This window comes from Leuresthes tenuis, unplaced genomic scaffold (assembly GCF_036924035.1).
Source record: "Leuresthes tenuis unplaced genomic scaffold, fLeuTen1.0.hap1 SCAF_17, whole genome shotgun sequence".
NCBI classification, from domain to species: Eukaryota; Metazoa; Chordata; class Actinopteri; order Atheriniformes; family Atherinopsidae; genus Leuresthes; species Leuresthes tenuis.
Genome location: NW_027325371.1, coordinates 10074484 through 10087008, shown reverse-complemented (window position 1 = coordinate 10087008; position 12525 = coordinate 10074484). Strand labels below are relative to the sequence as shown.

The following is a 12525-nucleotide window of genomic DNA, read 5'->3' as shown; positions in this document are numbered from 1 at the left end:
TGACCTAAATCCTATTTAAAATTTTGAGGAGATTCTATATCTATTATTACAAAAAATGAATTTTCTATGCAATTGAATGTATATCAAAGACAGAAACTATAAACAAACACATCCAAGAAGCTTCTACATGGCTACAAGACATGTTTTAAAGCTGCAGTTGTTGCCAAAGGTTCTGCAACCATGACTATTCACAATATGACAGCCTTTTATGTTGTTATCGTTATTATCTGATAATATTGAACAATTGGTTCTTTTGTACTTATTTTTGAAAATGTTCTAAATCCTTTGCTTAAAATTCTGATCAGGACAGTATGTAAGAAAAATAAATATTATCCCAGAGTTGGGCCCTGTTGCTCTAAGATAAAGTCAGATCTGTTGAGATAAAAAATATATATCAGATATATGCCAGCTCATATATATATATATATATATATATATGCTCTACAACAATCCCACCTACTGATTCTCACAACATATTCAGCAAACACAGAATTCCAGTCAAGGATTACTGCTGCATTATGATTTACTTTTTAAATAACGACAGGTAGCTGTGTGAAAGGCAGGCATGAATAAATCACAAACATGCTGTGATTGTATTCCCGCAATACTGCTCTAAGAGACAGAGCAGCAGGGTGTCAATGTGTGTATGTGTGGCTCCACTTTTTTTAATATCCAAAATAGAAAAGGCTTTGAGGTGGAAAGGGTGACTTAAATATTCTCATCATGAAAAAGGAGCATGGAACAAAATAATGTCAGTGTACAAAGAGCCCCGACTCTGAATCCAAATGGGGTCACCCTGCCTCTGTCTGTCAGGATGTGATGTGGGACTGTGAACTTTATCACTCCCACCATGCAATCCCATAAAGAAGATTGTTAAGATAGATCCTTGGCTAAGGATTAAAGATGAAATTTTGGTGCAGAATTTTATTTGTGCACTTTGCTTTGATGTTTATCCGGCTGCTTTCAACCACATTTCATTTGGGTTCAGGCTCTGAAATTGTCCTCTGATGACTGGTCAGCGAGTAGTGTGCTGAGCCAGAATCCCAATGAATACCATAAAATATTTTTTTATTATTATTGGTAAATGAGTATGTGATAGCATGTACAAAGCGGAATATCAGGATTTTGGTTAATTTGTCATGAGAACATAATTCCAACCAGCTTAATTTAAACGTGACACATCGCCTCACTATTCAAAAGCAGTTAATGACAATTTCATGCAATTCTTTAATCCATATTTGCACTAGTGAAGCACTGAGTGTATGTTAACAGTTTATATCTCACGCAAGTTGCCCCAGTACTCTCTCGCCTCCCTTTTTGTTCGACAGCAGAAGCAATAGAGCTATCTTGTTCACATGAAACAGCAGAGTGAATGCCAAATGCTTTCACCAGGGCACCAGGCATGGGGCAAGCAGCCTGCTCCAAAAAGTATTAAGTTATAGCTGCTCACTGCGCTTTTCCAACTGAGCTTCTGACTCAGAAGGAAAAAGGAAAATGGCATCTGTCCAGCACTGCTGTTGTTCAGGTGTGATCCAGATTGGAACAAGCCATGTGCACATGGGTCGAGAGCAGGAAGTCATTCAGAGGGACGGCAGTCATAGCAGTGATGAAGTGGGAGAATGAAAGGCAGCAGGGAGGAAAAAGGAGGCTGCAGGGAGTCGAGCATGATGAGTTTATGAGTCATATTATTGACTGGCAACCATGCTGCGCTGATTGTGGTAATCGGTTTTCCTTGGGAGCAGAGGAGACTCAGGGCTTCACTGGAACTCTTCATTGAGTTTTATTTCAAAGGCCGGCAGCTGGCTTGTGCATTGAGTATTGACTGATTGTTCTTTTCAAGGGTGTGGGTGTGTATTTGCATGTTTATTTATATATAGTCAATTACGGCAATGACCAACAAATTTGATAAATGAGATCTGTCTGTTTGACCATAATATAGATAGAACTGAGTAGCAAAGAGGGATGAGTTTACTTTGCTGGCAAGTATTTAGAGGAGCTGGTGCTTCTCAAATTTTTTGCTTAGAGGAGAATACATGGAAGCTGTAGAAGTTGGATAAAGAAAGCTGGCATTGAAGTATGGAAATTGAAGAACGAGACAGATTACATACTTTAGTTGATAGTTCTTACTTTGTTATTCTGACTCTCAGACTCTCTCCTCAATGCCTCCTACATTCACATTAATCATCTGTCTTTCAGTTTTCACAACTTTGTTTCAGCCCTCCTGTCCTTACATGGTCCCTCCTCTGTGGTGCTGCAGTCTGTCAGAGATGATGCGTTCTCAGTTCACAGTGCTACATTCAACTCTCTTCCATATCTCAGAATTTGGGCCTGCTTATACCATTTGCCCCTTCTGCCTGCTGCTTATGAAAGTTATAATAGACTTCCTGTCATGCTCACAAAGTAAAGAGCTGTGGATTTATGATCTCATTTAACTCTGGCTTTGCAGCAGTCAGCTCCAGGGTCCATCTAATGAAACGCCAGAGGAAGTCCGCTTTCTTCCAAGTCGACAGATATATGTTCGGCTCAAATGTCTAATTGGATAATCCCTCTGAACTTTGCTAATGATTACCAAAACAAGGATTCTGGGTTTCTTTCTGAAAAACCTTCTCAGGTGATGGCACAAGGTCATGAATTAGTTTTCATAATCATTGCCCCAAAACTGAACATGTTTGCTTATACAGTACCGTAAGTTATTGACGGTGTGAAATTCAATCTTTTTTTCTGCCATAGACATTAGACAGAGGTAAAATTGTTGCCATCTCTTCTTAGTCACACTCAGCTGAAAGTCACCCGAAATTGTTATTCAGCTTTGGAACTGGGCAACATTTGAATTAAGCTAGATGAAATTAGAGCCATTTCTCTCGTCTCCGTCAGCCTTTTTAAAACCGCATCGCTTCCTTTTCTGCCTATGAGTATATCAGTAACTCATTCTTTACTCAGTTTTCTCTGGGGAGGATGGGAGCTAATGGTTGGAGGATGCCAGCAGCCGACTGTGAGGCTTTACACACCCAAGCTGTAAAATGTGAAATCCAAAAGGGAACCCCAAAAGGGGCATGCCAGAAATCTTTAAGTTAACTTTTTTTTTTTTATAGAGCAAGCTAAATTAATTTTTCATTTTTCCAGCCCTCTGTAATTTCCTGTTGTTTTCATTGCTGATGTCTTCTTTAATGGGCTTTTGCACAGCAGTCCTGTAACAACTTCAAATCTGGCACTTAGAGATTCTGTGTCATCACTCACATCTAATGACTGGATTTATGGGCCAGTGAACTAAACCTCGCCTCTCTGCTGAAATTGTTATCTGTGTCTTGGATGAGAGGATTATCCTTCATTCTGGTGCTCAAGTGAGCCACCATTCATAATATGATGGTGACAACACTGGTTAGATGTTATTGCTGCCACTCAACACACAGTTCGGCAAGGGTTTGCAAACATTTTACATGCTCCAGTTCATTTTGCATATCTTGGACATAATTCTGGACAACATTAGATATTGAGAAAGTTATTTTTCCAACATTAATGAGGTCTCTGAGATACTGCATATGATTTGAATCTCTTAAATGAGCCAATGTGAATAACCTATTCACCACTACAGTGAGAAGACCTAATTAAATTCACATAAATGGACGAGATTCCCATAAAAAATGTAAGCTTTTTTGTACATTGAGAGATAACTTTGCTTATGAGATTAAATATAAAGATCTACTTGCAGTCAGCCACAAAGCATAAAGGCACAAAGCTACATTTGCAATTAAGAATTTCTTCCCTCCCGCTTTCTAACTGCCACTATGATGAGAATGGGAAAGTTAGAGCAGAATGGATAGGTGGGTGGTAATGAAATTGGTACAGATTCAAATAAGCTCTTAATTTCAGCCTAGCATTTATGAAACATTAATGAAGAGAGGAGAAGATGTGTTGCGGTGAAACCAGCCGGGGAGAAGCAGAGGAAGAGCACAGCACGAGTTTAAATATGTTGGCAAGCGACACAAGTATGATAATGGAGCTGATATGCCTCCAGTTATTACTATGTTGATTTTTTTTTTTTCACTTTTCTGTGAACCATAAATGTAACATATTATTTTAAAAAGAAAGCTACTGTGACACAAACTGCAGCTCCCTTTGAAGCTGGTAGCAATATGAAAAATGTATGCATATTTCTTCATCCATTCACATGGTTCTTTCTAAACCAAAAAATGAATATGTGGTGTGTAGGCAGACAGCCCCCACATGTATGGGTATGAGCTCATTTTATCAAAACTTGCAGTATAATCAACTTCAGTTGTTTCTACAGTTTGAGCTTGGCCAACCTCCACCTGTTAACTGCAGGATACCATCTGTAATGAGGAGCCATTGTGCCTGCTGTGCCTTACGATCCACTTTCTTGTGCACATCAACAATATTAAAACATCCATTAAACATGCCCTGCAGTTCTGCAGTGAACATATATATTATTACTTTCCGAAACAAACTCTCCTCGATATTGATCAGTATTGATCATTGCTGCATTTACAATTTACAATTGTATGTCAGTATACGTGTAATACAAACAGACATGCACATGCATCCTGACAGAAAGATTCAAACAGATGAGAACTTCCTCATCCCACTGCCTTTTTAGGGACTCTTCCTGGACTTATGGCTTTCTCTAGTTTCTCTGAGCATGTAACATTTTACCAAATTTTTAATCATCAACCAGTTTAGAATATGTTAGTGTCATATTGGATATTGATAAATGGATGGTAACAAATGGACAAATAAAAGTAAAGAATGAAGATTCATCCTTTTCTGAGATGTTTTGCTATAATACATGTAGTTTTTCACCTCTATAGCACTTCTTTGGAATTGAAGGGATTCAATTAGTTTCTCCTAAGTTTATCTTAGGGTAAAATAAACTTCATAATTCCTGATGGGAAATGTATGTGCAGCCAGCATTCAATCAATAAATAAATACTGATGATGATATTTACAACACATTTTCCATAAACAGTTTACATGGAAACTACCTTAGACCTGTTGACAAGGAAATGGAAGTAGAGACATCACATTTATACTAATCTAATCTTGTAACAGAATGTGAAATGATACATTGGCCAGCAGACCAAAATTGTGCAGTTTCACGAAATAAATGTTTATTGGTATTTGTATCATTAGCATCACTTATTATCATTATAACTATTAGTAATAGTACTTTATCAGCATAACAACACTATTAGTCTGCATGTGGACGTCCTACATCTCCTAATGTGCTTCTGGTCCATGGAAAGACTCACCCTCTGGTGAGAGATCCTGATTTCTGCACAACTTTTACAATAAAACAGTAAATGCTATTTACTACCGCACTTTCATCTATGAATGATTAGGTTTAAAAGTTAGGACCTAATGGTTAATACTAGAACTTAATACTTAATACTTTTTTATATATTTACATGTATATGTTGTGATTAAAGTAGAAATCTAAGCCATTGGGCTGCTGTGAAACATGCTCTTTTGTCATCTGGAACAACTTGAGGTTCAGCATTTTTCCCAAGAACACTTTGAAGGGGCTGAGAATTAAAAAGCTGTGAATTGACAACCGACCTGAGCCATGTATGCCAGGGTGGACTTCTCCTATCAAGCACATTATTGCATTATTGCAAATGTGCTAAGTGCAATGTCCAAATCGTCATTACCATTATGCACCATGGATAATGATACTGTGTAGGAATCACTTTCTAACATTTTGAATGTGCACATGTGGATTAAAACCTACAGGTACCATGTCACTAAAAGCAATATGATATAGCACGTGCAGTTTTACAGCTTAGAAGTTCTGCAAGATCGACAATTTATTTATATTTTATCTTTTTTTAAATTTTACTTCCTTTTCATCAGTTTAGGCAAACACTGTCTTATGGTGTTATGCAAGAAATACAGATTTGACCCAAACAGTGTGTCTGGGTTTGCTGTTAGGAGAATTTTGTTCCCCACAAACCTTGTGGATCCAAAAGATTCCTAGTTTTTAGACCCAATAAACTTAGTAAAGTATGCTCATATGTATAGAAAAACAGAAATCCTGACAGTGAATATGATGTGGACAGGGAAACCTGCACAAGAAAAGAAGCTCTCCCAACTCCACTGGCAACAAGCAGAATATTATGGAATTATGGTAATATTATTACCATCAGATATTGTGGAAATAAATTGGAGGAGTCTGCATAGGAGACTGTCTTCTCTAAACTTAAGTTCTGGCTGCTGTAAACCCCTGTTCTCTTTCCACCTAACAGTCTTCCTTTGCTTGACTTCCAAAAAGAGGAGAAAATTATGACAAAAGGAGTTCTGTCTGACAGAAAAAAAGCTGTGTAAATTATTGCAGGACTGACTGCACATTAATTCACAATATTGTTGAAAATAGTGGGATGATTATTTCGCCTGTGTGCCAACATTTTAACGGTAAGTCATTAAAGTGGAAAGTCACTAATGTGTGTATGTAATACAGCATGAATAGAATATTACTTCTTACTTGAGAATTTTAATTACATCTAAAAGCATTTATTGGAAAATGCCATGAGTCTACTTAATATGCATTGAGAATAATGAAAGAGATAAAGTAGGAAAATAACTACATGTCCAATGCCATTTTAGGGTTGGCATGGGATATATACAAGTTACTCACATATATGCAGTCTATTTGCCAGAGTTAAATTTAGAATATGTCAGATTTAAAATACACTCACACTGAGAGGTTGAGGGAGGAGGAGGGAAAGGTGGTGAGAGCAGGAGCAGAGAGAGAAAGAGGGGATGGAGTGCCAAGGGATTGGCAGGAGTGACAAGATGTGACAGTGAGCACATTGGCTTGCAGGGTGGTTGCTACTTTACACTCCAATCACATAGCGCCCCTATCCCCCAAGACATTTTAATCTGATCCCCCAACCCAAGGAGGTGGGAGCACAGCACAACGAAAAGCAGGAGAGGCAACTGCAGGATTTTATTTCTTGGCTTTTCCTTCCACTTCATTAAATAGGCCTTTAAAATCTCATCTGAAACTGTTGTTCCTTCTCTCATTACATTTTGCTTAATGTGCACACAGTCACAGATGAGACATGATCTAGCTTTGCGTAAACTGCGTTTTTCACATGTGTGTGTGCTTGTAAGCATACATCCTTTCTTCTGATTGGATTAGTCAGAGAGAGAGTCATCCATCCTTTTAGCCTCAACCCTCCTCCATTGGTGAGGGGCTACATTATCGATCCTGAACAGCTTCATTTTCGTTCTCTGTCCAAACGTATTAGATAATAAGCTTTCACGCATGTCCAGCATGAACCCCCCTTCTTCTTCATCCTTTGAAATCTCTGTTTTTCTTCCATTTGTCGTTTGCCAACCACCATTGAGCCCTTGCCCTATTATTGTTTAGTCATTGTATTTTCTATCCTTTTTGTGTCGTTTCCACCAACATGCTTGTCTTATCTTAATCTACAACCATTTCTTTTTTCTCCAGCTCCTTTATCTTCTGTATAACTCTCCGAGCCCACTTTGTTTTCTTAACTGCTGTGAGCAACACCTCTGTCAGTCTTTGGCTCGTTTTCATATTGAAACTGACTACGAGTGATTTTGAGTTGCTGGTGGAATAGTTTGCCTTTTTTTTTTTCTTTTGGAAAAGATTATTTTTTGACAGATTTTCAAAGGGAAAAATATTCCCCAGTTTATTCATGGTGACAGAATGAGCACAAATAATCACGATTATGGAATGTATCAAGGAGTCTTTTATCCTCCAACATTTTCTACAACACTTTTAGATATGTGGTACATTTATGAGCTTGGAAATGTTTTAGAAGGGGGGAACACTTTTCAGATTACTGTTGATGTGTGCTGGCATAATAAAACATTTTGTCTGGTCTTGTGCATTTTGAAAATCCTGTTTGGCGGCAGCACAGATAAACAACAGCAGACAGAAACAACCAGTTTCTGGGCTTTGACTCATACTTGTCTCTGTATTTTTGCAGGCTCTTTACCCGAGCCCAGAGGAAGGCTGGCAGATCTACAGTTCAGCACAGGACGCAGATGGAAAGTGTATCTGTACCGTGGTTGCACCAGCCCAGAACATGTGTAACCGCGACCCACGCAGCAGACAGCTCCGTCAGCTCATGGAGAAGGTGACAGCTGTCAATAGCACACCCACTTTGAGACTCAACTGTTACCCACATAGACACACAAACTATCACGCTGTGTCTGGCAGCGTCTGTCACATACAGGCTGCTAAAGTGAACAATCATGCTTTACCCCATAACTGGTCAGTCATGGAGATAAACATGACACCATTTGAAAGTTTTTTTAAAGTTTTTAAGAATATGTGAAAGTGAAATAATTATTTGTCTCAATAAAATTACCCATGAAATTGGATGAAATGATCCTTCACATTTTATCTTTATTATTACAAAATCACAAGATGAATATTAAGAAAATAGCTTTTTTTAAATTAGGTGCAGTGGTAAATGTTTTGTGTGCACACTCACAGCAAGCAGCAGTGAGTAAGGCTCACTGTACTTGTCATTCTACTATCATTTTTGTGCATCCTCGTGTCATGTAAGAAAAAAAAATTGTATTAAGCCACTAGTAATAGTCGCAAATCACTGTATTATTTACATGTGGTAGAGTGTCATTGACTGGGCGGGGTATGCTAATGCCATACTGTGCAAGTGTCGGATTCACAGACATATAAATCCAAAGTTGAGAGGATATCTCAGAAGGATATCTGCTCACAAACAGCTGCCTATTGATTCTCAAGACCAGGGGGCAATACACCTCCGCCATTTAATTTGTACCAAACTATCTATAGAAATTAAAAGTATTAAGCATGTGAAACAGTATTAAGTGGCTTTAATTTGCTTGATAGATCATTCATTGAGCCACATAGGTGCACTCTCATCTCTACTGCTCAGTCAAAGCAGAGTTGTCTATGTTAAAACCAGAGTGTTGGTGAAAAAGACGATTCACAAAGCATGTTAGAGCAGGGAAAGCTGAGAAGAAGGAAAGAGGGGAGGGGGCTGACATTGATGTGGTCCTGTGAGGAAAGGTGGAAGTAAATAGAGATGCTGGATAAGCTCTGAGGCTCTACAAGACACCTTAATCCACATAGTGCATTCATTCTCAAGTTTGCCGTTTTTTCTGAGAATCTGTCTGCTGTTAAAGCAGAAAACATTTATACATTTATACATCTCACATACACTTCACAAGTAGCGTATTCCAACTAAAAAAAATCACATTCTGTCACAAAGACAGACTTTATAAATCTATTAAATGTCACTGCAGCTTTTGGAAATCTTGTCAAGTTTTTCTTTTTTGTTTACACGGGCAAGTAAAACTCTTTAGGTTTAGATTTAGGTAGTGATAGAAAAACACCCAGGACTTTCAGACTAGAGACTGTGTTTATGCATAATAGGGGACTGTTATTTCTACACCCTCATTAAATGTTCATGTTGATTTTCGTTTATTGTTTTGGTTAGATTTAGGCACCAAAACAACTTGCTTGGATTTATTAAGAAATCACAGTTTGGGTTAAAGCAGACACTTTTTATAATGTCTACCCCATATTCGAAAGCAGATGTAGTATTATACACATAGTATATGGATGCACTCTGCTCATTTTTCTTTTTACTTGAAAGATTGTATGAGCTGTCAAGTTTGCGAGGGGATTTTGTTTCCTTAAATCACAGTGTTGGAAAAAAGCACAACTTTCAGGTTGGTGGGAACTTGGATTTAGGTCAAAGGGTCCAAATTCCTCTCTGAAATATATGTATATAAGCTTTAATAAATTAAATCTAAAAGAAAAATATGTATGTTTTCCAAGGTTTATAAACTTTAATTTGTAGGTGTAGAGTAATCAATACTGAATTTGAATTTAAATTTGAATTTGAATTTGAATGCACAGTTTCTGTCAGCTATGCCATTTCACACCTCAAAATAGTACTCAAAGCATTGTGTCAAGCAACGTGTCAAAAAGAAAAACAGAACAGGATATTATAAACTTTTCAAAGGTATTATTTATTGTTGTTTTGCAATTTATTACACAATTTGGATGTTTATGCTGGTGTGTGTGTTGTGTGTACACATCACATTGTTGCTCATATCTGAAGCAGCCCAGCTTAATGAGGACACCTGGGGTCAGCACTATTGGAGCTGCACACAAGTGAAAGCTACAAGTTAAAAGACTGTGGGAGTCTCTTTATATGTGCACATATTAGATCAGTGCCGACCGAGACATCCTCATTTGAACCCAGAGCATGTGGTGGAATTGTTTGAGGGATCCAGATCTACAAAAGTGCTCTGTAGCACAGAAAGCCAAGGGTAAATTAACAATGTCAAAACTGTGCTCTGTTTAAAGAATGTAAAGTAGCCTTGTCCAAAACCACTATTTGGCTCTGTGTAAAGTCCGAAGAAAAATTCAATCCAAAGCTGACCCTGAGAATTGGCAGTGCAAGAAAACTCAGCACAGAGTTTTAAACATCACCGTTTGACCTCTGTCTGATTGATGGAGTTGAGATTATCTCAAACAAAACACTGTATGAGGGCACAGTAAAGCATGCTTGGTGCAGAATGCATGATTACACGGACATGATGCAGACAAACCTGTGACTGAATGTAAATATCAGATGGTGACAGTCAGGAGAAGGAGCATTCACAACAGACCTGGAGGATGGTGACACAGCTTTTGTTTAGACTCCAAGCTAATGGTACATTTCAACTTTACACATTCCTGCATCTATTCTATTGGTAGGGGAAATATTCTGGGACAAAATATTCCCTGACCAGTTCACGATGCATGTGGGAGATGAGCTGGGTATAGAAAGCCGTGGGCTGGACATGAAGTAACTGAGTGGGCTGTCAGGGAGTAGGCAAGCACAGCATTTGGTGCAAAACTGACTTTATGCCAAACTGTGACCTTTGAGAATTGGGTCTGTTGTGTTGTTTGTGCATATCTTTTGTGTGCTTAGAGTTGTGATGGTGCGCGTCTGTGTGGGCAGGCGTCTGTTCATGTGGGTGGTAGACATATGCACACGTGAGCCTCTTCTATGCGTGACAACCATGCAACATTTGTTAGTATTAGGGTGATTTCTGTCCAGTTCAGTGCAACGTGCAGAAGATGAGGGGGTGTGGTAAGCAGTAGGTTTGTTATGCAGCAACAGAGTGGGCTGTCAAAGTATGAATAAGCTTAGTACTTGGGAAAAATTAAACATTGTGCAAAACTGATTCCTCTGAGAACTGAGATTCAATAAACGCCTACTAAGCTGCATGTTTGCTCATCCATGAGGTTCATTCTGTCACATTTTGGTAACCCATAACTTGAACACATTGACATAATTGTGACGGGAGCATAATACTTTATTTTGACAGATGCATAGTTATACTCTGACCTCCAACTCTGAGCCTGTTCACTTTTATTGTATGACATATGAACATCATCTTGATATTTTTTATACATTTGCACTTCTTTATCAGCTTCCTAGTGTTTGAGACATTGACAGAAAATAATAATTAAATAGAGGAAATAAATGGAGCCAATCTCTTCTTTGGAGGAGAGTGGTTTCAATAAATATATCAATGTAAATGTATAACTTTTAACAAAAAAAACAGGGATTCTGTCAGATAGCATGGTGTGGAAGGGAGGACCCAGATGCAGAGTTCAAACAAAAGTTGATTTATTTAAAAAAACGAGAACAAAAGGCGCGGCTGAGCCGGATATCAGAAATCTTAAACTGTGACACAAAACAAAACAAGACTATGGTAAGTTCCGGCAAAAATCTGACCAGACAAAACTTGAACAAACTTGAACCATGGGGAAAGGTGAGGAAAGGACTTTTGCAATGAGCTGAGGGAAACCTGGAAACTAAATACTGTGGGGAGGTGATTGGTGATGGGATGCAGCTGTGAAACAGAAACAGGTGACTTGAGTGAACCGAACGTGACGGGGAAAAAACATGACCAGAAATTAAACTAAAACCTTGGTTGAGTTTAGGCATCAACGTCACTTTGTTAGGATAAGAAAACAATCGCAGCTAGGTTGGAAATATATTATTTTAACAATGCAACTATCTCCCTCATCGAGGCCATTTTGCTAGTTGCCTTGGTTACACATAAAAACAACACCTTACAATGAACTATCATCACCTGCTGGTTGTCTTTAGAAAATAACATCACTTGGTTAGGATCAGACTTGTCTGTATCTGTCTGTGAGAGCAACCACTAAATGGAAGCATTTTGGGAAGGAGGACAGTCTCTCACTTTATTCACCTAAATGCATTTTTAATAGCCTGTAAGGTGCAGCTATGACCCTTTTGTAAAAAATAATGCAAAGCATTGTTTACTTTCAAAGGTACAAAAGGATCACTGACAAGTAAGAACACATAACTGTCCCTTTAATTACCTTGAGATACAGGGAAAAGGACAGCCTGAATTCTTAATAGATAAGCGTGGGCTGCAACATCAAAGTGGTGTGCACAGTTGCCTTGTACTGTGACAAAAATATATTGTCCTCCCCAAAACATGCCCATGTGG

At 38.3% G+C, this 12525-nt stretch overlaps 1 protein-coding gene across 2 annotated transcripts in view; it reads left to right on the top strand.

The window, feature by feature from the left end:
• Positions 1-12525, top strand: part of olfm2a (olfactomedin 2a) — a 45907-nt gene that overhangs the window by 23374 nt on the left and 10008 nt on the right. For both annotated transcript variants that reach the window (XM_072368590.1, XM_072368589.1), the window contains exon 2: positions 7977-8126. In XM_072368590.1, the coding sequence (XP_072224691.1) occupies positions 7977-8126 (150 nt within the window). The remainder of the gene's footprint in view (positions 1-7976; positions 8127-12525) is intronic.